At 38.6% G+C, this 27003-nt stretch overlaps 1 protein-coding gene across 14 annotated transcripts in view; it reads right to left on the bottom strand.

Annotated features, from left to right (window-relative positions):
• Positions 1–27003, bottom strand: part of TRIP12 (thyroid hormone receptor interactor 12) — a 78563-nt gene that overhangs the window by 20225 nt on the left and 31335 nt on the right. For 7 of the 14 annotated variants that reach the window (XM_079315592.1, XM_079315583.1, XM_079315594.1 and 4 more), the window contains exons 3-21: positions 23106–23231; positions 21372–22171; positions 12632–12737; positions 11306–11442; positions 10362–10445; positions 8884–8979; positions 7759–7907; positions 7412–7447; positions 7232–7327; positions 6726–6818; positions 6426–6587; positions 4793–4861; positions 4518–4683; positions 3708–3825; positions 3411–3567; positions 2961–3114; positions 2205–2433; positions 1368–1486; positions 551–758 (exon numbers count right to left, since the gene is read on the bottom strand). In XM_079315592.1, the coding sequence (XP_079171718.1) occupies positions 551–758; positions 1368–1486; positions 2205–2433; positions 2961–3114; positions 3411–3567; positions 3708–3825; positions 4518–4683; positions 4793–4861; positions 6426–6587; positions 6726–6818; positions 7232–7327; positions 7412–7447; positions 7759–7907; positions 8884–8979; positions 10362–10445; positions 11306–11442; positions 12632–12737; positions 21372–22171; positions 23106–23231 (3105 nt within the window). The remainder of the gene's footprint in view (positions 1–550; positions 759–1367; positions 1487–2204; positions 2434–2960; positions 3115–3410; positions 3568–3707; positions 3826–4517; positions 4684–4792; positions 4862–6425; positions 6588–6725; positions 6819–7231; positions 7328–7411; positions 7448–7758; positions 7908–8883; positions 8980–10361; positions 10446–11305; positions 11443–12631; positions 12738–21371; positions 22172–23105; positions 23232–27003) is intronic. The other 7 variants (XM_079315595.1, XM_079315596.1, XM_079315585.1 and 4 more) reach the window with 5 other exon arrangements.

Below are 27003 nucleotides of genomic sequence, written 5' to 3'. Positions count from 1 at the left end.
CTTCACAAGTTCACGTATTTCAATTCCTGTTGAAAATGACAAATATTTGACCTTTAAAATAAGAGCCAACTAGTAATTTATTCCTACACTACACCTTAATTCTACAAGTGCTCAAAATTATTGCCTTCCAACAAAACTTAAAAGATAATTTCTTTTGTCTTCAGTCTCCAGCAGAAATAAACTATGCCCCATAGCCCTGAAAGAACCACTATTCTCAATAGTTAGATGAGTCTACAGGCTGTTGCTATTGACATTCTCCCAAAACAAAAAAATTATTTGATATAATTATGACCTAAGTATCAGGTCACTGGTTTTTTTCCTTTTTAAACATTTAATATAAAATTAATCAAAACAACCCATTAAAAAAATTCACCACCATTCCAATTTAGCTCTTTAGAGGAAAGTACCACAGCAAAATGCAGATGATGATGTGGGCACTTCATGTCACTCTAGATGTTTTTTCAAAAACGAGATTTAAAAAATCCCCAAAACCTCACAAGAAAGCACCAAAGGCAGAAGGAACAGATCACTTTCCAGGAAGTGCACTTACCCCTGTGGGCTCAGATCCAAGGAATCCTCCCGGCTGTGCTGCAAGCTGGGAGAGCCCAGATCTGCAGCAGCATTGCTGGCAGCAGTGGCTGTCCCAGTGCTTATGGTCGTAGTGGTTCCCAGAGTTCCTGAACCATTAGTGCATACTTTTGGGGGGCTTGTCAGCAAAGCCTCAGACTCTGCCAAGTTCTTCACTTGGTGCATCACCCCTTAGAGAAAGAAGAGATCTTTGTTTGGTGGGTTGGTCTGGGGTACGGGGAGATGAGGGGGTGGTAGAGATGTGGTGGCAGAACATGGTTGTTTGAAAATGTAGAACTGAGTGTTATTTGAACCTCTGTTTTGACTATGGCAGCATTTGCTCACCCCACCCATCAATACTAAGCTTTAAGAGCAGTTAAATCTTTTCTTCAAAAAGTTAACCTACAAAGTTTAAAAAAAAAATTTGAGGTGACTGAATTATGAAAATTATGAACAGTAGCTAAAGAAACCCCAAACACAAAGACTAGTACAAGACTTTCTGCCAAAGATTCATTAGCTTTCTCCCTAAGACTTGCCACAATTCCAGTGAGCCATCATCAGCCTAAGTGAGTTGACTAGTATCTAGTAAAGCCATACAAACTTCAGATTCTGAAAACACAAGCTCATCTCCTCCAGAGACTGGGTCAGCTCCTCCCTAGTGATATGACAACAGCATGCACAGATCTGCCTTTATTATTCAAGAAAAATATTCAATTTTTTACAGCTTGGGGAGAGTGGATACACATCTTTAAAGTACTACATAAAGAGGTGAAGAGGGGAAAAAAAAAACCACAATTTACCTTCTCTTCTGAAGTAAACACTAAAAATGTCAGGTAACTTTTGCATTAAAATCTCTGCCATCTGCAGGGCTCCAACTACTATCTTAAGGTCTTGACTCGACAGCATGGAGGCAATATGACTAAAACAGATAATTTATTAGAATTAGCTTTGTGACTTTTTGGCTGTTTTTTTTTTTTTTTAATCAAGTCAGTTCATCTTGCACACACAGCACTGGAGACTGAAAGCAAACAAATTTCACAGTGCTTTTATAAAAGCTATCAATAAAAGGACAGAAACAGCTCTCTTCTTACCTATATTACTTTTACCACGTTTTAACACAGCATAAAGGAGACAGTCATTTATGAACATTTTATGAAGTGTTCCAGAACTCGGTACTGTCTTTGAAAAATTATTTGGTTTATTTTCCAGTTGCATCCTCAGATCCTCAACTTGATATGCAATATACAGGAGAAGTTTCATGAATAAAACTTAACAGATGAATGCTATTAGTGTCTGTTATTGTTCACACAGTATTACCTCAAAAGTTATCTTGCCCTCAGAGAATTTCATAAGCAAGTTTTAGAAATCAAAAAACCAATAAAAAGTAATATTAGACACCCTTAGTACACACAGCCAGAGGCGACCTAAGTTTCTAGTAAGAATATCTAGTATAGGCAATTGCTGCAAAATCTACAATGCAAAAAAGATCCTGCAGAGCTGGCAGCCTCAGCTCTTGGAAAATAAGTAAGATTTTAAAAGTATCATTTTCTCCTGGAAAAGATGATTCAAAAAACGTCATCACAAGTTTGAGCTGTAAGCTCAGAATTAATTTCATTTGCAGCAGTTATTGAACCCACCTTGAAACAGCATGGTTTTTCAGCACATCCTTCAGAAGTTCAGCATCAGCAAAATAAATTATCCTAAGAATTGCTCTAAGGCACTTGTGTCTAACAGCAGGTCCAGCTGAAGAACTATATACTTCATAAAGAACACCAAACAGTGTTTTGATAAAGGATTTTGCCAGTTCTGGGTCCTCTTTCATTAATTGTGCTCGAGCATCATCCTTCTTCAATTCTGAATGTCCACCTGTGAGAGAGTGCACAATAAATCACTGGACAGATCTCTGCATCTCTGCTCTGATGATTACTTTCTTTTGTTAAAACTTATTAATTCAGCTCTCAAATTGAAAAGATAAAATTCAAGAATCAGAGATCAAAGTGAGTAAGTAAGTACAAAACTCCCTCTTTCAGGAAGTTTAGGTTTTTTTCTTCAGTTTTCTTACTCATTTCTGTATAACAGTAAGAAGCCCTCACAGAGTCTTTATTAAATAAAAGAGCTTTATGAATAGAACTGTTTCAGAAATCCCAAGCCAGGAACACCCACAGCTCCCTCTCAGTTTGATACTTTTTCAGGTCCCAGGAGGAGTTTACACATTAAAAAGCACACAGTAAAATGTCAACAGTACCAGTTTTGTTATGAGGTTTGCTTCGTTCACATACATCAAAATAGTTGAAAATCATAAGAAAATTATTAGTTAAGCAGTAAACTGCTACACAGCCCAGCATAAATTAGCCACAGCTAGAGAGCCCAGGTGTTTCCTGAGCTGTACTTACTAGTGTTTGTATTGGCTAAAGGGTTTGGTTTTCGCTGAATGGCACGAGCTGTTCCAGTATCCTCATTTATTTGCTGCATAGAGTTAAAATCAATAGTATAGACACGCCCAAGCGTAGACAGGCTTATCTCATCCTCACCAACCTGATGAGCTGCCTAAAATCAAGGAAGAGTTTAAAGTTAAGAAAAGACTAACAAACAGAAAACTAAATGACAGGTGAGGAGAGGGGTAACACAGTAGGAAAAACAGTGACAGAATTACAGTGAGAACAGTAAGTGATTTGGTGTGGCTGAACACTGAAACAATATTACAGCACAATGTTTGAGGAAACTTGTGTTTCTTACTCAGAAAGATCAAGAGAGATATTTTAAAAGACAGAAGGCACTCAATTCCCTATACAACCGCACGCAGATGTGAAAAGGATCACCACACAAATGTGTGGAATTACTACCTCTATTATTCGACTATCAATCCTGTTATAGGGATGCCAGAGACCCCTGTCATCTCGCCATTGCCATATTGCACCATCTGTATTTTGTGCATTTCCTTTCTTTAGCATAGTATCAACAGCAAAGATTCCCTCTTTTGGCAGGCAAGGCATCAGTTCACTGTAAAGAACATTAAAACAGTATTTTACTAGAAGTACACAATCAAGTCCATCTAAGCTGAAAACTGTTTGCCTTATTTTAGTGAAGTTAAGAATTTTAACATACAAATCACGCCCAAAATCTAGGGCTGCAAGACTTACCAGATAAGAGAAGTAAGTTCATAAAGTTCTTGAGGACTTCGTGGAACAAGGTCAATTTGTTCTTGACAACCCCCATTTGAGGCTCCACAAAGGAGGAAGTGAAGCGTTTCTGCAATATCTACAAAAATTATTATCCATGAGACTGCCTGCATCAGATATGGATTCCATTTTCTGTTGGACACTACACAGAAGAGATAGTTACTGCCCAAAGCAAATAGAGTGGACTGTAGGACAAAAGTGTTTCCTTGAACACTAAGAAATGTGTTTGTTCTCAGGTCTGGTGTATGTGGTTTTTTTCCTTTAAGGGACAACTAGAGGAGAGATACCACTAAATGTACAAGGCACAGTAGAAAACATGGAAAAATACAGGGCAGTAGTAGCAGTCAGTCCGTATTTGTGAAATGGAACAAAGAAAACAAGTGACAACTAAGCTCTACAGCAGTTACTTTTGTTAATGTTTTCCCCTAGAAGTAGTAGTTAAAGCACATGGTTCCCCCACATGGTAAAACTGAAACAAATAAATAAATAAAAATATTCAGCTTGTGTTGGAATGAGAGTAGTTTGTGCAGCCAATACAGATTCAAAATTAAGTGAGCACTGCAATGACAACAGCTAGAACTAGGAAAAAAGGATAAAACCCCCTCTGGATAAAAGCTTTCAACAAATTTTAACTAAACTTTTTATCCCAGGGGAAAAAAAGAAAAATTAGAAGAACAGAGTATTTATATAATCAAGTGCAGAGGTCCACACTGAAGTCTGCAGGCATTAACGTGAACAGGCCCCCTAGAACATGCAAGAGTAAGAACTCACTTTGCTTCATAAGCTGGACTGCAAGTGTGGGGCAGTTGGAGCACATCAGGGAGAACATGCGGACCACCATGATGAACATTCCTGAGCTCAGGATAGGAGGTGTCACAACCAAGAGCTGCTGGATATTTGTTAACAAATCCTTGGAAGCAACCTGCTGCAGCAAGTTCTTCAGGAGGGAACAACAAAATGGGAAACATTAGTGCTTGAAAGGTGAGCCCTCAAGAGAAACAGGGGAAGTGGAGAAAAAAGTAAAAATGCACCCCCTCCACACTTACCTCTTCATGCTGGAAGTTGTCCACTAGCCGTGCAAAACACAGACAAGTGCTTTCAACAGACTTTTTGTCCTGTTGGAAAAAAGTTTTGTTCAAATTGAAATATTTGAACTTGTATTAGAACATCCTGTCATTTTGAGGCATTCATAAAATTTCTGCAAAAGGGCAAATCTAATCACATTTTACAGAACACCACAGCTCGGACTTTTAAATTCACTGACAGTCTAAACTGACCTAATGATACAGCTGTGCTTCCTACATATTCCCTGGGAAACACCCCCCACTTGCAAAACAAATACCTTTAGAGATTAATAAATTGATCTCTAATATTCTTTCTGGATTCTGCAAGGGGGAAACAGAGAAAAGAGCTACGAAACCAAAGTAACAGGAGTTATAGACAATAAACAGGAGTGAAGGTTACTGCTCTACAGACTACATGAAACCTGACTTTGATACTATGCAGCACAGACAACACGGCAAATTCAAAGCAAAGACTGCCCCAAAAATAGCTCTAGTTAAAAGGTGAATGAAATGCTCAAAAAATTTCACCTGAACATAACCAAACACCAACTGTTAGGGTGGCTGAGCACTGGAAGAGGTTAGCCTGGGAGATTAACTCTCCATCCTCGGAGATACTTAAAAACAGAAAAAAACCCATCTGGATATGCTCCTGGGCCATCTGCTCTCTGGCTCACCTTGCAGGGGAGCTAAGACTAGGTAAGAGAGTTCTCTTCTAATCTCAACTTTTTTGTTAAGAGCTAACTCAAGATTCTTTTCCAGAAAATTTCTACCTCAAAATTTCTTGAAATCTCACGTTAGTGGGTTGTAGCTTCTCTTCAGAGATCAGGATCAGTACTTGTCCCTACTACTGGTGAGAATGGTGCTTCCTGTTTCTAGAGTACAATCTAAAGCTGTCATTTGGCTTCTTAGAAGCTGTCTCAAAGATTCAAGTAGTCTTTCAGCAAGATGATGTAGGCAAAATTAAGAATAGCACAAGAATACACAAAACCATTACCTGAAAGCTTCCAGTTAGTTTTATTTGTTAATAAACAAAATATTTCTCCATTTTCAACTTTTTAACAGGGATCTGCCAACCAAGCAGATCACGAAAAATCTCTTTGGTGCATCAGTCATTGCAAATGCCCGTTTATGAACACAGCAGCACTGCAGTATATGTAGCCCTTAGGAGTCCCTTGTTCCAGATTCATCACTTCAAACTATTGTACAAAAGCAGGAAATCTTTAAAAATTACATAAGCCCCGCAAAAAGTTAAAGCACAAAAAACCCACAAAAATTGGAACTGATTGTGTTCTGAATTTAAAGAGAGAACCTTGCAACCATCTGATAAGAAAAAATAAAACCAGCAATGCTACTGGACTTGCTGATGCCTTTGTTCTTACAAGGACTACAAAACTATTACTCATGCTTTAAGTACCTTATTTGTCTTGCTTTATAAAATGTCACGTTTACAGAACCACAAAAGGTACATTGGTATATCATAACTTGACATTATAGAAACTTCAAGTCAACTATCACCCTGCAAAGGCAAATAATACACAGCAAAGAACCAGATATCTGGAGACATCTTTGAACTGCTTTCAAAATCAAAAGGCTCCATTTCTTAACAACTTCTTACCTGATGGGTTAACCTTTGTGTTAGCAGTGGCAAAGAGTCTGCCACAAAGTGAAACTCATCAGGTGTTATACTCTGGCAGCAGTTGGCAGCAATAGCTAGTGCATTCCTTTGTGCATTTATACTGAAGAACTCCAGATACAGCAAACAGTCTGCCAACCCACCCTGTAACAAAACAGATGAACATTTTCACTCACAGCACTGCTGAAGTCACAGAAAGTTGTTTTCTTATTTCATCTTCACAGAAGATCACCAAGATGTAGAGCTGGCAGAGGCAAACTGCCTGTTTTTGGTTTTACTTACTGCCTGCAGAATGGCTTTACTGTGTCTGCGTGACAACATCTCCAGGGCTGTAAGCGCCTGCTCTGCCACATCAATGCACTGGATAACTTGCAGCTACAAAACAAGAAAGCTTGTACATCAATTTCTAAACTAATTTGCAAAAATAATCACATATTGATTAACATTCAGACATTCAACCTCTACTAAGACACATATGCTAATGAAACCAGTTCTGAACAAGCCTGCCAGTTTAAGGCTACCTCAGCCACGGGGCTAGAAGCAACAGCTTGCTTAATTATACATTTTGTCCGTTTGCAACACCAATCCAACAAAGTTCTCAGTGACTGAGAGAGCACTTTTCACTAAGGGTGGGAGCAAAGATAAAGCCTGGCTTTAGAAGCTTCTCACACATTTTATTATCTTGCAAGCTATGAAAAGAAGCCACCACCTTAATGGCCTTTCCTAAAGCTAAAACCAAAGATAAAATTCTCTCATGCTGTTTCATCACTGTTTTGATTTCATTTTACCTTTTCCAAGAAGACAGGAATTGCATCTACCACTACAGCAGATGATCTGGGAAGTGCTTCCATCATGTATGTTAAGGCCCGACATGCATGATTCATCTATTAAATATACAGATATTTGATTTTAAGTTCAGATAACATTTTTATATTTCAAAAGCTTATTAAATATTACAAACTACTTACAATGTCAAAGTTGTGCTCCATCTGCAGCAGTGTTATCTGTTTAAAAAAAAGTATTGTTTGTTTAAAAGCATGTATCTAGATACCATTATAAAAAGAGTACAAATCACTACTGTAGCTTTTGACTCAGGATTTTAAATGTTATTAAGAATTACAAAGGAATCACTACCTATCCTTGAGCTATTAAAAAACTAATAGGACTATCAAAATTTAGCAAAACTTCCTCTCAAAACTAAGTAAGACAGACACATACACACACTTAGAAGTAAGACAATATAAATAATGACAGTTTAATTTAAGACTTGGTGTGAAATATGTCCTTCAATAGAAATCTGAGATTAAATCTTTACCAAAGCTGGTACAACACTCTTGACTGGAAATCCTCCTAATGTTTCTTCATTTCCCATAACCAACAGCTGGCACATCTCAATCACTGCCTGTAGCTGCTGACTTTCATCAGTGGCTTGAAGACCTTGTAAAAGCTGCTGAGCTTTAGAACCTAGATATCCAGAAAAGAATTTAGGAAAAAAGGTATTAGAAAGTGTTCAAGGGAACTGCTGTGCTATACTTCTGCCAGAATGGAAGACCAGAGATAGTTTGTTTTCCTCTGTATTTGTAGTTTCATTTCCTTTCCCTGTCATAAAAAGGGGGAATAGGGGAGACAAAAATCTCACTCTTGGCTGCCTTTCCAGTGCAGACTGGTCAGCACAGGGAGTCCACCACACTGCTCAGCACAGCCATCTTGCCAACCTACAGCAGGTGCCAGAACCCACACCACCCCACCTCTGTGCAGCAAAGGACTTGGCAACACCCCCTAGATAATACAGCACATGAAACACCCATAAGACCCCATCCTCTTCTTGGCATGCAGTGTAGCAGGCTGCCTCTGGCTCTCCTGGGAAGCCAGACTTGGACTGGAAGGTGCACATCTCATCCAGCTGCATAGCGCAGACTTGGTGCAACAAGTCTAAGGACCCACATTCTCACTGACACAACGTCTAAAGGAAATTCATTCTGTCCGAAACCTAAGACACTTTTGAAACTAAAACCAACATAACTTAGAACTGACAGCTACCAATTGTTTTAAAGCTAGCTTAAGCATTTGTTTAAAGCTAGCAAAAAACCCAATGGGGTTGGAGAGGTCTTTTGTTAAGCAGCCCATCATGCAAAAGAAAAAGATAAGGAGGGGTGAAAAGGCAAGAACCCTCCCTTCCCCATCTAGAAGGGAACATTAAGATGCCCCGAAAAAGAAAAGCAAAGAAATACAGCTAAGGCAAATTTTTCTTCCTTTAAGGGAGACAAGGAAATTAAAACTGTTGACAAGTAGTCTAGCACTACCATAACATACAAGTCTCCAACACGTAAAACACTATATTAAATTATGATGCTAATACAAATATTAGATTTACTATTGGCTGAGTTCTACTAGTCTGGAAGTGGAAAGAATTAAGTCAAATTAGACAAACTTTGCTTACTAGCTCCACTTCCAATTGTCCTGTGGAAGAGCTGCGACATCCGAGGACCAAGAGGGCCAAACAGGTGAGGAGGAAGACCCCTAGCCTCTAATAGAGCTAAAAGCAAACAGAGGATAACAGCCATTGTCAAAGCTTCTACGTATATTTTTAAAAGCTTAAATTCCCTGATGTTATCATTTAAGACTACTAGAATTTTGATACTTTAGGAGTTAGGATTAGATGATTGCAGCTACCTCAATTTTGAAAAAACACCAAAAAGATGACCTTAAAGGAACAAGGAACTAAACTAATTTTTGTTTCTATCAGAGCATTAAGGTCCTTTACGAAGTCACCCGCTGAGTTTCCACAGCTGTATATTTGACAAAAGTAATCTAATCTATTAAACTCTTACAAGCCTAGAGCCAGAAGAGCAGATACATCAGGCTGCAATTTCAAATCAGAACTCAAACTACACAGGATAGGCTAAGCTTATCCAGAACCTACAGGCACCACTACTCTGAAAAAAATGACACTGAAAAATAGGTTCAACAGCTTTATTTGCTGATGAGTAGAAGAGGGAGGAACTCTGCTACGTATTAGCAGGTTTCTTTTTTGGTTGATTTTCAACACTTTACAGTACTGTTACTTAAGCTAAACTAAGTGGGTGATTCTGATTTTTTTTTGTAGCAACCGTGACTACTGCTGATCAATAAAACAATCATTAGTAGTGAAAACCAATTTAGCCCAATAATCCTAATGCATACCTACACTTACTGAAAACTATAAGCAAGTGAACTGATACTGACAGCACTCACTTCCATATTAAATATCCAGATTAACAAAAACTTGTCATTTGCAAAGGAGATTATGATCTCAGGACTCCCTGCAATGTAGTAGTGAAATCATTAGACCAGTTGCAGGACATGCAAACTGAGTTTATACCTGTCATACTCTTGGTTTTGGGAAACCAGACTCCTTTAGCCCAAGCACAAAAGCAAGCATTTTAAGAACATTCAGATTTTTTTTCAAAGCTTACAGCAACATGGGTATCAGTGACAAGCACCAAAAAAAAAAAAAAACCCAAAAAACGTTATCCAGAAGCAGGCAGAGTATAGTAGGTCTAACCTGGCCTCTAACCTTAAAACATGCTTGCAAAGAATATTTTCAAATTTGAGCTTACACACTTAATAGGACTGAGTTCTTAGTTCTCTCCCCCCCATCTCAGCCTAGGAAATCATCAGTAATAGGGTATTACACACCATTTGAATGAATAAAGACACCATCCCACCCTCCTAAAGACATCCTTGCATCTTTTGTGAATTGTGAATTTTGTGAAGGCTTGTAAATCCCTACTTCAGAATTACTGTAAGCAAAACCACATTCACAGACAGTGAAACAAAATACAGCTTTCCCAGTTGAATGTCATACAGAATTTGTGTAGGTACGTGATTTACAGGCTACTACCAACCAAAGAGGTAAATTAGTAACAACTTTTATACCTTGTAGTCTTCCCATCTCAGAATCATCTGACTCACTTTCTCCAGAAGTTGTCATACCTACAGCTCCAGCAACAGAACTAGAAGCTAAAGAAGCAATAAGAGATTAATACAAGTTACAGTGTCTTTAAAGCCACAAAACACACATCAAAAGAAGGCTCCATCAAAAGCACACTCTGCCACCAGACTCCTGTAAAACTTCCATTTTAAACCAGACCACTCTAGAGGACTAGTACTTTCCAAAAGCTGAAGAGAATAGCTTTATCAACACAAGATAACAAAAAACATACAGGTAAGTCCATAAAATTATGTTTCAGACAGATTTACCTGTATCTTTAATAAATGTATACTTTTCTTAATTAAGAATGCTGTACTTCACTTCCACTACTTCTTTTTGCACTGATGTAACCATTTCTAAGCATAGAATAGTATGTTTAATACTTTCTACCATTCAGCATAATTACTGCACAGCTCCTCTGAGCTCACTAATTAGGACCAGATGATAAAATTATCATCTAATAGAACTGTGCAAGTAACAGTACTCAACTTGGCTACAAATTTCTCCAGTACAGACATGCTTTCAATTTCAAAAGAAAACCTGTAGAATATTTATGAGTAGTTTTAACAGAACTTTTACAGGTAATGCATGCCTTCTACATTCTCAACACTTTTTGTCTTTTCCATTGGTGGCATTTATGTAGCATCAGCTGAAGTTATTTTTAAAAGTATAGTTTGGATACTACAAAAAAGCATAACTGAAACATGTACCAAACGACCAAAGAATCATAATCAAATGTAAGAGTCCCTCTCACTCACAAGCCTTCCAGTATTATTTTCCAGCTTAAATAATTTCTCTTCAGAGCTTAATCAATTTAGCTGCTTTCAAACGCAAAGAATTTTATAGTAACAACTATACTAAAAACTTTTCAGTTGGAATTCCTTCCTACCTGCAGCTCCCTGGGGAGGGTCATCTGTCCGTGCAGCTGAAGAATTAACTCCATCCTGGTTGTTGTCAGGATCAGCCATCTTCTCCTGTCGGCGAGCTTCAGCTGCTCCTCTTTTGCCCAGGCCAGAGCCTCGCCGACTAAAGGTTCAAAAAACAAAATTTTAGACCTTATGAACTAAGATAAGAGATTTATTAATGTAAGCCTACTCAAGACTATAGAATGTTTATGCAACCTCACTGCCAGTACATTGCACAAACAAGCAATTTGTAGAAGAATCAATCTTCCCAAAACAATCCAACCCTTCTGTACACTCCCTGTCCTGCATCACAGCAGTGATTTGTTTACACTAAGGCATTACAGACAGGTCCTTACATTACACATTTCAATACCAGGAAGTCTACTAAAATGTAATAGCAAAAATGAGCAAGCTTAAAGTAACTGTTAAATAGAGTAATCATCTTTAGAGGAAGTTCTGAACTACTGAAAGCAAGAAGAGGACCCCGACATTCATCTTGGTTTTCAATTGAGAGGATGAGCCTATTTAGATTTGCGGTTTTAAATACTACAGCCTTCATGACTACAAATACATATGCCTTCAAAGTAAATAGTCAAATTCAAACACACACTTCCACACCATTAAAAAACACTTCTGAAGTCTTGATTTGTTAAGAGGGAAAAGAGGATGTGTTAAAAGTACTAAACAGTCTAGGCATAAGAACAAAAACAAACCCTGTTAAGCTTCCTATGTCTAGTCCCACAAAATATGCAACTACAGAAGTTTATTGCATCACAGGATACATTAACTGTCCCCTCCCATTTAATCTATCAGCTGTTTAAAATTACTAAGCCAGAACTACTTCTCCTGTGCACCAGGAAGTACATTAAGAACTTAGATGCAGTTCAGATGAAACTGTTGACAAGCTGAGTCAGGTTAACAGTGCACCCTATTAAAACTGACTTCTGTGTGGTACCATAAAGTCTTACTTTTCAAAACAATTATCTATTTCACTATTCATGATAGACAGTACTTCAGCACTAGTGACTGTCTTCTTAAACACCTAAGGACAGGTTTACTTAAGTTTGATACTGGCTTTGGCTGTTTCTCTTCCTCCAACTTTACAGCTGAGGGACTTACTGTAAGTCTGATGGTGACAGATCCTATGTGCTATCCATGACATTGCTGTACAGAGCAATCCAGCAGGCCTGAAAAGCTACAGCTACTTTTACAACAGCCAAGTCAGAGAGAGACAAGGCCAATTTTGATGCATGAAATGACATGAATACCAACTCACTGTAGCAATCAAGTTTCATCTCCCCAAGCTTTACCTGGTGCTAGCACAGGAGCCCGTGGTCTTTTGCCGTGTGCTCCGCCGTAAGCTGGGGAGCTCAGCAGGTGGTGATTCACTGCGCTTCTTTGTAGATTTTCTGAGACCTACACAACATGTAAAGAATTGAGAGTAAATCAGTCTGAATACACAGCAGTCCAACAAAGAAATTAAGACTTGTGTACAGGAAACCTCCAAGTAGAAGAACAGCTTCTATATAAGAACCACAATAAGCCCACATCAATTTAAGTCAGCTTAAACTGAACTGCTATACCTGTGAAAGAAAGGTCTAGGCATTTCCTTTTACTTATTGAGTTAAGTAACACTAAACTCCAAGTTTTTATGCAGGCATCTTTTACTAAACTGTATGCTACAGCTACAGATGATCTTTCTCATGCTAAACAGGTATCACATAATGGGACACAAGTGTATTATTTCTACGTTCAAACACTTAGAAGATGCTTTAGCCTTAAACAAAAAGAAGCTACATTTCAAGAGGGAAGGCAGTGGTGGTTGCAATCTCAACTTTTAGTCAGCTTTATTCACATTAATATGGCTTAAAAATAGCTGTCTTCAATCAGAACTATGCACTTCTCCAGGAGTCAAGCACTGTCAGTGCTGAGATTTATCCCATATATTACTTGTATTCCTATTTGAACTGTAACCCTTCAGCCCCTCTTACTGTCACTAGGTCTCCCTGGATGTAAATAAGTAAGCAAATCCTCACAGTTTTGGAGGAAAAAAAAAAAAAAAAAAAAAAAAAAAAAAAAAAAAAAAAAGTTCCAGTGTTTAACTTACAAGTATTTACACTGCTGAAAACTGACCCAATTGATAACAACTTGCTCTAGGTGACAAAGCCATTGTTTTGGTAACATCCCACCACAGAACCAGGTTAAACACACAAAACCCCCATGCAATACAACACTCTCAGATGATTCTCAGCAAGCTTACTATTAGGTTGAAATATCCAATGGCGGCTTACAAAGCAAAAAATTGCTAATTTAGGGTAAAAGTCAAAACTTTTTATCAGGCCTAGCTTGACAGTGCAGTGATCCCACCCGCACCCCTCCACAACAAATAAATACAATAGCACAGAATATCATCACAATAAATTCAGATATATTATTAGTAGAACAGATGCAAACAACTTTGATTGCTGCTCCCTCTTCTGGCAACAAAGGAGAAATAAAATATACTTAAACACGCAATGCATTTGAGTTCAGAAGTTATCAAACTAGCTCATATTTCCTTAATCCTAAAACATTCCAGGAATGCAGAGTTGTGGTACTGAGAGATGAAATGACAACCATGCAGCTTCTGACTGGATATTTAACAGAAAAGTGACCTATAAAACTACTACTGATCTAGCTAAGAGTGTGTCCTTTCAAACACCACAGCATATTTGACCCAGAAACACAATGCTGTGTGCAGCTGAGGTGTATGTAGATGAAGGTTAACCTGATATTTATATTTTTACCACACACTTGGCTTAGCAACTCAAGAAAACTGGCAATCTTAAGAACAACAACGTTCTGAATTTAAAAGCCACCAAGCATTGAATTGAAGCAGGCCAGACACTTGGATTTCCACATGGTCTGTACATACAGAATATAGAACATATGTAACTTCTTTGAACATCCCAAAACCAGTGGCATTTTTGCTATATATGTTTTGAAACCAAACCTGTAAGCTGAAGTTACCACAATACAGTGACTCAAATCCTACTTACATACAGTACATATAATACTTGGGGGGGGGGGAAAACAGGAAAAAACATACAAGGTAGAGCTAGAAGACAAAACTCATTTGAAATGGCTGCAGCAGGATCCCATGCCATAGCTACATTTCTCAAATAGTCAGAAGTACAATGAAACATCTAAATTTCCCTGGGAGCTATTTGTATTCTACACCAGAAAATGCATTCTTTAACTGCCACTAGCTACTACTCCACAGATAAAATGTGTTTGCCCTACAGAGCTTAGATACACTCTCTCATATAGAGCACATATGGAAAACTAAGAAACTCAGTACCTATAACACCATGGTAAAATTTTATGTGAAACGCACTTTTGCTTTACGTTGGAAGAATAAATTAATCATCTTTATACAGCAGAGTTCACTGGGGGGGAGGGAAAAAAGGCACATTTTCATCCTTTATGTCAGCACACCATTTACTACTTCAAACCTGTGGGTAGTAATTTTCAAGTAGTCAAACCTAAACTAAGCAACTTCATATTAGCTTAGTAATGGGCTATTGATGAGACCACACATCCACTGCAAGTGAAGACTGACTTCACTCGTACCAAAACAGGATTTCTACTAAGGGCAAGAGTTTCACAAAGTAGCAGAGCCAGCTTAACAGCTTACTGTTGTTTAGAAGTAGGGCTCATCCATCTTCTTATTTTCCCCAAATCAATCTCAAGATGTACAAAGTACACATCTGACACACACTTTCCTGTTTTAGTATTCTGCCAGCTTGGTGAGTTGAGCTTAAGAGTCAGATGAGCAAGACACCATCAAGCAGTAGGGCAAAGATGCAATAAAATGGGTTGTCTTTTTCCATAAGTGGCATTAAATTAGCTGAGCCATCTCTTTAAACTGAATTACTTCTGAAGGTTGTAGAGAACATACAGTTACCCAGTTACTGCTTAGTGGGTGAGCATCTACCAAGGTAGAATTAAGCTTTCACCTCCCTCTATTAATTCTAAAGGCTAAAAGACAAAGTGAAGAAAGTCTTCTTACAGCATGTTCCCTTCCTGCTGGTCAATGCCACTCTGCCCTTAAGAAGCTTTCTTAATCAACTTTAAGTCAACCTTACCACCTGCATCTTCTGCACCTCCTTTAAATCTTCCCAATACCATAACTTCAGGACTGCTCATTTCTTTGGATGAGCCTTGTTCCTTTCACTCACACTGTCCTTAAAATTTGGGATGGCCAGCACACCCTCCAAATTGAAGGTTAATCCTGTGTCTTCAGGAGTTGCAGGAGGCTAAAAGTGGCAAGCATTCACCAGTAAATAGAGAACAGCCGATGTTCAGGAAAATGAGATTAAAGACACCCTGTGTATGCCTGATGGAGGAAAGCACCAGGCATACACAGGATGTCACAGACAGCAAGGGCTCTCAGAGGAATTGGTTTGGTGTTCATCTCCAGAAGTTGTTTATTCAGCACTATTTCTGTAATACATAGAGCAATTGTCACAGGCTCAAAGAAAGGTTGGGAATCAAACAGCCTTCAGAGATCATCTAATCCCACTGCTACAGCAGTCCTAGTCATGTCCAGGCATGTTTTGAGTATCTCCAGAAAAAGCAGACTCCACTGTCTCTCTGGGCAGCCTGTTCTACTGCTCTGTCATCTTCAAAGAGGTTTTTCTTCTTATTCAGTGGAACTTCCTGTGTTCAGTTTGTGTCCTTTGTTGCTTGTCACCACTGAAAAAAGAGTCCAGTCCCAGTCTCTTGACAGCCACCCCTGAAGTATTTGTATGCACTGGCAAGTCTTTCCTCCAGGCTAAACTGGCACAGAGGTCTCAGCCTTTCCTCATGAGAGATGCTCCAGTCCCCTCATTACCTTCATAGTCCTCCACTGGAACTTTTCAGTAGTTCCTGGTCTTCCTTGAACTAGGGAGACCAGAATTGGACACGGCACTCCAGGTGGGGCCTCACCAAGGCAGAGCAGAGGAGCAGGATGAACTCCACTAATTTGTTAGGAGTGCTCTTCCTAATGCACCCCAGGATTTTGCTGGTGTGCTTAGCCACAAGGGCTCACTGCTGGCTCATGCACTGCCTGTTTTCCACCAGGGCCCCCAGGTCCTTCTCCACAGAGCTGCTTTCCAGCAGATCAGCTCCTAACCTGCACCAGTGTATGAAGTTATGCAGGACTCTGCACTTGTCTTTGAACTTAGCTTCCTCTCCACTCAACTCTGCAGCTTCTCCAGGTTTAACTGAATGGCAACACAGCCTCTGCTGTATCAGCCACACCTCTCACTTTTGTATCTATCATCAGACTTGCTGAGGGCACACTGTGCCCCCCAATCCAGGTCATTGATGATCCAGTAGAACAGGACTGAGCCCAATATTTACTGCTGGGGAACTGCCAGCTACAGGCCTCCAAACTGAACAATGTGTTGCTGGCAACAACCTCTGAACTCTGCCATTCAGTCAGTTCTCAACCCAGTACACTGACATTCACCTCACCCATGCTTTCTCAGCTATGAGGGTGCTGCAGGACACAGGGACAAAAGCCTTGCTGAAGTCAAGACCAACAACATCCACTGCTCTCCTCTCATCTACTCAGCCAGCCATTCCATTCCAACACACTTAGCAGCCTAGGAAAGCATTATTTCCCCCCAGTGGATCCATGCTGACTATTATTGATAATCATCTTTTACTTCACATGCTTAGAGATAACAATGCAGGATAAGCCCTTCCATCATCTTTCCAGGGATGGAGGTGAGACTGACCAGCCTATAGTTCCCTGGCTCCTCTTCCTTGCCCTTTCTCAAGGGACACTGGCTTTGCTGAGGCATCTCTGCAATTCTTCATGACCTTTTGAAGATGGAGAGTGGCTTAGCAGTAACATCTGCCAGTGCCCACCAGGACCCACAGATTTGTGGGGGTCAAGTTTACTTAAATGATCTATAATCCAAACCCCCCAAAGAAAACCAGGTTTAACCATCTTATTTGCACCTGCAAAAACTTCAGAATTCAAGCAGAAGCACAGGCTTTCTTTCTTATGGCAGACATATATTGCCTATGCCCTGACATCATCCTATTTTGCATGCCAAGCACTCATGTTTATGAGTCAGAAGGAAAATACATTCAAACAGGCTAAACCTGAAATAGCACAGCCTTACAAATCAAACTAAAAAATCTTAACTTCACATTTAAGGGTGTTTATTTGTCAGCATTTTTTAAGGAAGATTTTGTTATGCAAAAAAAAAAAAATTTGAATGCAGCTGGACTGCAATCACTTAGTAAGTCTGAATGTATTACCCAGGTCAAAACAAAGTTAGACAAACTTTGACAGTTCACAGCCAAGAAAGCCCTTCATCTGCAGTGCAGAAAGGCAATCAGGAGTGATTTACTTGTTAGGACTGGAATTTTAGATTGGCTCCTGTGCAAAGCTGCTCTTCTCACTAATTAGAGAGATAAGGTAAAAAGAGCTGTAGCAGGGGAAGGCAAGACAGCCTTGTGTCATTCAAATATTCCACTATTACCCTCCCTCAGTACCAACCCAGAGTACCCCAGCTCCTATTAAAGCCCCACACAGCCTGTCATCACAACTGAATAAAATATCTCCAAGCTAGCCACCTTACTGCCTCAATCCCAAGTATCTAACTACCATCACCCAAGCCTGCACTGTACCCACAATCCCAAATAAACTAAATTCAGAGGTACTTTCTGACTCTTTTCTCCCTCACCTCTGCCAAATCCCTCAAAGCCAGGAGCTACATACCATTCACACTCCATCTTTATGTCCACATGGCTTTTCAGTGCCTACACCAATAACCTCCCTAAGCCCCAAATCACCAAGCAGAGACTTCCCAGGCAGGGACAGCTATGCTAAGTCACCCCACTCTTAGCACTGTCCCAGCAACTGCTGCCAGTTTCCTTCTACTTAAGGGCCACAAGATAATACACAAAGGACAGCAAATAGTTCCCCAATAATGGAAACATAATTAAGCTTGATTTTATATTGTTATATAATCAGTAACATGACCTGATTTGCAATGTTTAAAAAGCCCCTACAAAGGGCCTGAAAGGGATGTGAAAATACTCAAATCATGAGAACAAAATGAGAAATCTGCTTTCTTCTTCTCTTCCCCCTTTCCCCCATGAAGAAATACTGAACTAATCAAGTAGATGTGAAAAACTTTAGTCTAGCCTGTTTTTATTATTCCAGCATATTCTTTAGTTGCTATTCAGTGATGTCACTGCTCTGTTGCAGAGACTGCTGTGTAGTGCTTAACATTCTGGAAGTCACCTGTGCTGGATTTTACACCTATTTAGATACACGGGAGGACTGGACAAGAAACCTCAGGGTATTGTCCTCATTCTCCCCCAGCACATGAAAAGCTTCTGCAAGGATGGCAGCCATGTTTCTCCTCATTCTTCTCTTCAGCAGAGTAAGTCAGATCAGCTGCTCTTATTTTTCATTCAAAGATTACAACCCCTAACAATGATTCTTGTATTCCTTGGGACTGCATCATCTCCAGAAGGGAACAGCATTGCATTTACATAGACGTGACTGACCAGATGGGGCTTGTGAGAAAGCCTGGTGTAGTGAAAGGTGATCCTGCCTGTGGCAGAGGGTTTGGAATCAGATGATCTTTAAGTTCCCTTTCAACCAAACCATTCTATGACTTTGTTAACCTGAATAATCCCCCCTCTCCTCCCAGTTGTTTTCCTAGAAACACTTCCACCTATCATTTTCCTGAAGTCTTTACAGTCATGTTTGCTTTTTTGTTTATTTCCCTCTAATTCTATAAACCCTATTTCAGACTTCTCCAAATATATTTCATAATATATACATAATATATAAAAGCCTACCAAGTTTAAGATTTTAGTTTCTATATAGAACTACTATGACTCCTAAGGACTTGTTTCCAGGTAGAAGGGTGTACACCTCAATTTCATCTCAATCACTCTGCCCTACTGCTTTAGAAAGCCCCAGTGTGTTCATATTAGTGTGAGATATCACTTTCTTCTGATCCCTTATCCTCTAAGGCTACTGGTCTGCTACAGAACACAAATTTGAACTTACCCATTCTTTCCCAGAAACCTACTGTGGTGGTTTATTTTCTTTGCATTTTCAGGACACTTCTCAGCATTACGTAAAATGCTTTGTTAAAATACTTCAAATTTGTCCAAACAATTTGAAAGTGTTATGTCACACAAGCTCTCTTTTTTAAAAGACTAGACTAACAGCAAATATTGACTCCAAAATCACCTCAACCTGTTGTCTGAGAGCACTACTAGAAAGGTTGATACTGTTTGGAAACAACAGTTTAAGACTTCTGTTCTAGGGTGGGCTCTTAGTCATACTTGGTGATCAATGATATTTACTGAATTAAGTTTTGCTGTAATCCATTGTAAAGTAAAGAGGCATTAGACATTTTAGACTTCTTAATACCACCTGTTAGTACTTTTCTCCTCCCTAAAATTGAAATGTCATCTCTAGAATATAACTTTGCTCTCTACCACATGTAGAAACATCTCTCACCATGCTTTGTACCTCTTAGCAGTGACTTTTCATACACATGCCTACGGTTCCTACCAACTTGGTTTTGTTACATATTTGAGCATCTTATCTTCTAGCAAAAGATCTTTAGCTCTTCTATGACCTGAAAGTTAAGTCAAAGTATCTTTTTCAGTTCAGTCTTTGCAGTAACAGCTCAGGCTCACATTTTCAACTTTGTTTTTCAAGGCACACAAGACATACACACATAGCCCTTTACATTGTGCTATTCTACCCCTCCCCTTCTCAATCCTTCAAGAAGTTCTGTAATCATGTGAGTTACTCTCTGTCTTCATCTTCTTGTTCACTTGTTGGAGGTAAATTCTTTCTCCTTCCTGTTGCCTTTCTTCATTTATCTGATTTATCCCAGATTTTGTTGGTCATCCCCACTGTTCCCTGACTTTTATTCACTTCCTTCTCCTTCCACCCCATGCAAATTCAGAGTTTTGAGTCTGGAATTCATCACCTCGTAGCCTTGACACTCAGAGCAGGTAAGAAAAATAACTCCTCTCTCCAAATGTCATTCTTCTGTTAGATTAGGTAATTCCACAATCAATATTCCAGTCATGCACATTAGCCAAAACACACTGTTAAATTTAATTCATCTATGTGGATTATATAGAAAGATACCCAGTAGCTTTTGACTATTTCACTTATTTCCAGCATTAGCATAAGCTATGGATGTGTCCCAGCTGGGACAAGCTACTTGTGATCATGCCTGAGTAAAGGAACAACAGTAAGCAAGTTTAGGAATCCAACCTCTTACCTCAAGTTATAGATAATACATGCATTATATAAATCATTCAGTACACAAAGGCAGCAAAACACATTTTAAAAAATTGCTCAAGACAGAGGTACAAGCATATCTGCATACTACCAAGCAGCTGCTCTGCTTGGAAATGGCCTACATTTCTCAGTGATCATGCTCAGGAACAGTAGCTGCTATTCAAACTCAGCACTCAGAAAGAAGCCATACTTTGTAAGAATGACTTGGAAGATGAAGTGACTAATATCCCCAGCACTATGTACACCAGGTTTACAAGACTACAATTCTCAAACATCAGATTCTCACAACAAGGAAGAATCAGGAAAGTAAGTTTGAAGAAACCACATATGGTCTATTTGTTTTTCAGCATTTATCATTCCCACTTCAAAACAGAAGAGTGAAGAAAATGAGGGGAAATAAAAATCTGATTAAAAGAATATAATCAAGAGAGTTTTGTAACTTATATGCCCCCATCACAGCATCTAATTATTTTGAATTAATTTTATTTTTAAAATCCATTTTTTAGACACAGAAGCAACTGAAATTCACAGACAGACCGAACTTAAATCATCTGCTTTAGCTGTAAATAGTTTGTCACAGCTTTACTTAACTCAGCAGAACATACTAAAAGTTAATTTTTCTAGAAAGATCACAAGCGGCTTGAAAAAACACAAGCATTTGTTTAGAAGACTTGATTTTAAAACATATGTGTTTATTCTTCCAGAAAAGAATGACTTACTTGCTAGCTTAGCCTGTAGTCCTGAAGGTCCAGGTTTTGATGTCTCTGACTTGGAAGAGCCTGGTAGAGACAGTTTCGTTTTAGGGAGATTGACTTTTGGGCTGAATCGAGCAGCCCAGTCGAACTTTGAAGAGCCACCTGTTTTACTCTGTTCTTTGTCCCTGCTACTCCTTCTTGGACTGGGGCTGGATGCAGAACGGGAACGTCTAGCCTTACTCTGGTCCTTTCCCTGTTTCACTCTGGCACCCTGAGGAACAGTAGAAGAAGCAGAGGCAACAGCAGAAGAGGAGGAGGAGGTGGAAGCTGAAGAAGAAGAATCGGTGATGGTGCTACACCCAGCTTTGGCTGAGGTCACCGATTTTGAAGCCAGCTTGGAGACTTTTGCTGACTTTTCTTCAGTGCCAGTTGATTCAACTGATGACCCACTCTTTATACAAGACAGATTCTCTGTCCTTTTCCTTTTCTGACTTCTGGAGCTACCAGCAGCTCCACCCTTTCTGGAGTGAGCCTTGCTTGTTGATGGCAATTGTGTAGACTTGGGCGGCTCTTGGTCTGAGTGTCTTCTCTTAGATTTAGTATGTGGCTTGTTAGTTTCTGAGGAAGTTTCAGTGTGTTGAAGTGCTTTGGGTTTTTTAGCAGAGCTAGGAGAATTGGTCCTCCTGTAATCTGGACTAGCACTGCGTTTAACTCCTCGAGAATTGTCTTTCTTAGGCACTTGCCCCGTTTTTTGCTTTTCTGAAGTATTGACTCTCTCTGGATCTTCTTCTTGTGGTATTAAAACAGCAGATGAACTACAGCCTCTGTAGAAGTAAGCAGGAACAGCATTAGAGTTGAACTCAAGAAGTCTCACACTTATGAGAATTTTGCATGATAGATGTCATAATTCTTTAATAATAAAGGATACTGCACGTAAGAAACACTGTTAAGTTTACACTGAAGCAAACACCCCCACATGCTTGTATGAGAAGTCATACGGCACATATTTGCTAGCAATAAACCTAAGGATTGCAAAATAAAAGCACAATACACCATTTCTTCAAAAAGGAAGTTTAACTTCAGTAGATTTTACTTTTGTATATATGTCAAACTGATTAAAAACAAAAAAAAATAAAGCCATGAAGCTTATTAACTGAATGTTTGAGAATAAGTTCCACAAGAGAGTAAGGAGTGCTCAGTAATGCATAACTAGTCATAACTGGATTCTTGTTCAAGAAAAGCTCTTAAAGAAAGGATAGTTTCTCATCAATCTTTAAATTGATGTAGTGAATCACATACAAAAATGGCAAAATTCTCTATGTGACAGAAAACTGGTCCAGTGTGTATACAGCAGAAGCATGCAAAGAGCAGATAAGCAATACCAAGATGATTACCCTGAACACAGGCCTACTTTAGATAACTGACTTTTCAATTCATATTGGACTTTGCTCTAAACTCCTTGGGCAATCTTCCCCCAACATGAAGCAGATGAATGGGAGAAAGACCTTGCAAGTATTCCAGGACTAGTTATGCAGAAATAATTTCCTCCCCATCACTGATGGAATTCTCTTAGTTGGTGAATCAAAAAAAGAAAAAACAGAATTGGAAACACTGAAATATATCCAGTGAATGCAATACCTAGATTAGTTAAATGCCCATTAGTCATAATTTTATTAGAACTCTGTATAACTCAAAAATTATACGAATTTTTGAAGTGCAGATAACACTGGTTAACATATGAATATGAAGAACAATTACCTTTTAGAAAAGTGTCCCTTGGACTGCTCAGAAGTAGTATTAGACTGCACTTTGGGTGTCTTTGAAATAGATTTTCTACTCTCAGGAGGGCTATGTGCCTTATGTTTTGCCTGCCCTAAATGTGACCTGTCAGCAGAAAGTCAAAACAGAAAGCTATCAGGATTCCAAGATGCAGATAACAGACCTGTAGGAATATTGTTCATTTTTGGAACATTTACACTTTAATTTACAGCTACAAGTTTTTCCATATCAGCTCCTGATATTAAAGCAGCATTTCAAAAGAACCACCTGATGCAGTTACAAATCACTACCAGTGTAACTGTTTTGCAAAGCACACAATTATTTAGTCATTTTAAATGAATAAAACATCTTCTTACATCTGAGTTTTGCAGATAAGTTCAGATCTTTCTGTTGTGCAAGATTACTGAATTATTCACTTAAGCATTAAGCCAGCACAGTAAAGCACAAGACTAGAGCATCTGTCAAAGATGTCTTCTCAAAAATAGATATATATTCATCTACCATCAGATTCTAGACATTAGGACTTCATACAGTTACGATTATTTACATCTTTGCTCTTCAGTTTAAAAAAAACTCAAGTGCTCAGAACGGGAACGCAGCCAGTTCCACTTGGTAGGAAAGCTCAATCATACCAGTTATTTTCTGGCTGCAAGATCCACCAGTTCAAAGGACTGAGAGCTGTTTGGTAACAGCAGAAGTAGGAGAAATGAAGAAATGCACACCACCAATGAAGGCAGTCAAATGAGACAGGAAACTTGTGATGTCAGAGACAGGAACGAGTTTCACACAGATAAGCTGTAAGAGGTCTTATAAGCAGCTCTCAGCTGCATGCAAAGAAATGGTTCATTGTATGTGCTCTGACTGAAGGACAAAGATAACACTATACACCATGGGTAAAATGTAACTTAAGTTACATCTTCATATATTTCACATTTACTTTGAAACCCACTCAGAATTTCCATCTGCAAGACTCAGAAGAGGGTGCTCATCAGCATTTAAAACAGGACAGTATAAATAATTGCTAAGGCAAGAGACATCTCACTTGCCTGGATAAATGCACTTTGGACTCAGATGGTACCAGGGAAACTCTGCTGCACATATCCTACCCATACAGAAGCCCCAAAAATCACTAACCTTTGAAAAACCTCAAACTAGCCTAGTATTAATGCTGAAAAAAGCAATGCTTCAAAGTTGAAGAACCACTGATTACATGGTCATATGCTACTAACCTAGGCCTAGAGATCTTCCAAGCTGAGCTCTGCAAACATCCATGGAGGATGTAGAGGAATGTGGACTTGCCATTGAAGTGTCCTGCTTCAACCCATCATCCACACATCAAAGTTTAGGCCAACTTACTGACTGGAAGTGGTAAGAGTTCTATAAGCTTTACAATAGCTTCTTCCAATGAAATGCAAGAAATCTAGTAGTAAATGCAGAGCTAAGTATACTAATGACCAGAAAGCTTCCCCATCCTCTTCAGGATTTCAACACACACTTGAATCTCAGTAGAAAACAAGTACCAAGTCTAACCATCCAGATGATAACCAAATGCTAATTTGCTTAGAGTCAAAACAGTAAAACTTCAGTAATATGAATTTTTCTTTTTAAATTTCCTCTTTCTGCTTTCTTGTGAATTATTCTCACTTAGGCAGTTACTCAGATGAAAGCACATAATACATATTCAACACTTTCTGTGCCCCATCTAAGAGTGTGTCAGTCCAAAAATATTAAATTAACAGCATCTTCTTCCTACTTCAGTAATTAATTTTTATTTACCATACTGTAAGAAATATTGTTTACTATCAAAAGTAAGTGAAATAAAACAGTCAGATCTTAAGGTCAATAGCAAACTCCATCAAGGTAAACTTGGGAATGTTCCACCTAATCTTGAGTGTTTGGATTTTCCTTTTCCCAACAAAAGATTAAGGCGTGAAATTTAATTTTCCCCAAGAAATGTTTTTATTATGGGAGTAACAGACATTATTACATAACTTATACTTGGCAGAAATCTCAAGTTTTATGTAAGCTAAACTGATCAGGGTTCATTTATTCTGAAGTACATTTTAAAAGGTTACTTCCCTGTAAAGATCTTTGTTTTGCTTTAGATATTCACAAAACACAATAATTGAAGGACTTTTCAAGTAAAATACTACTAAAACAAGAGATGCAAAACACACACTGAAGAGTTTCCACTTGTTTCTGGCTCCCCCCGTTTTACATTTAAACCAATTCTTACAAGTTTCACAAATACACATTCATACCAATGTCCAATTTGTGTGGACTATTAAAGCTACAGCCATATCCTAGGGCTCATGAATACATTCAGAGTACTAACATTTGCTTTGCTTTCTTTATCCATCAATCAGTACAAACAGCCTTCTGAGCAGAAAGGTTGCTGTAGAAACATCACAAGTGGAGAGTCACAACTGAGGAGAATTTTAAACAATTATTTTAAAACACCTACTGTGCTCTCACTTCTCACTCTGAGTTTAATCATTCACCTTGCATATATTGCAAACAGAAGGTCCACAATACAATAGCAACTGTGCTATCATGTCAGTAAACAGGAATGTGACAAACTCTTCTCAGCTTTATACAAGAACACTGAGAATTTGATTATAGGATTAAGGTAAAAACTTTAACCATATACCAACAAGTATCATTGTCCCAATTTATATTTAAGATGCAAGTTTACTTAAGGTCTCCTTAAAAAAGTTAACTCACATACAAAAGTAGTTAGAATAGTCTGTAAAGCTCAGAATGAGCAATGCTTGCAGAGCAATGAAGTGCTATAAAAGATACATGCACAGCTAGAAGGCTGATTTTAAGGCTGCAAACTATGAGTACTTTTACTATAATCTGAGGCTTTTCACTTGTAACTTACCATTACAAGTTCTTCAGTCTTTTCTGTAACAGTACCACTCATTAAGAATTGTGATTCTAGCAACAAGTGTTTTGAGAAACTAAGTTCCCCATTAATGACAAAAATGATGAGCTAAGTATTTATGAACTTGCATTCATCCATTTCCACTCTCAGGGGCAGCTCCAGAAAGACTGAGCTCCTGCTGCACCCTCAAGTTGTGTTCTGTAGAGGTATTTTGCTTTCCTTCCCTCCCCAGACTTAAAGACAGTTTCACAAACAACTCCAAGGCTTCATTCAACTGGGCAAAGCTGTCTGCTGATAGACATTTTAATTCACAGGCAGACACTCAAGTTTAGAGTAACACACAGAGAAGTTGACAAGCTAACCACCATTTAGCCTGCTGTGTTATATAAACAATATGGTGGAAAATGCCAGCCCTGAGCAAAACCATAATAAAGAACCAACAAGAACCTGTTCTCAGAGAGTTACTCTGTGCATATTAAAAAAACCCAAAACATACCTTTTGAAGTCAGTTAATAAACAAAGTGTTTAATCTAAGTCATGTTCCTCAGCAGCTGAGAGAGAGAGCTATTAAATGCTTCCAAACAAAGTCTGCAAAAACTACCCTTTTACTTCTATCAAAAATGAGATTAAGAAAAAAGGGATAGGACAGATGAAAAAAGACCTACTTTCTCTCCTCAAATATTCCAATTGTCTTCCCAACTAATTCAAGCATCATATTTAGTTTTTTTACTGGTCTCAAGTAAGTTCTTACCAGTTAACATATCACCAAGCCTGGTCAAAAAAAAACTAATTTTGTTTACAACAAAAGCACTCTTTCTGCTTATACCAAAGTCACAGCCAACAAGGCTCTCATTTATCACTTAGCCTTCAATTCCAAATCCACAAGAGCATGTATGTATTTTATTCCAAAACATTAAAATTTGCTTATAAAGTATCCTACTTTCATATAGAACAACAGCATAGCAGTAATTTATGTTCAAGTGACATGCT

This window comes from Erithacus rubecula (genome assembly GCF_903797595.1).
Source record: "Erithacus rubecula genome assembly, chromosome: 11".
NCBI classification, from domain to species: domain Eukaryota; kingdom Metazoa; phylum Chordata; class Aves; order Passeriformes; family Muscicapidae; genus Erithacus; species Erithacus rubecula.
The sequence above is the reverse complement of the archived record's forward strand: the minus strand, read 5'-3'. Positions and strand labels throughout refer to the sequence as shown.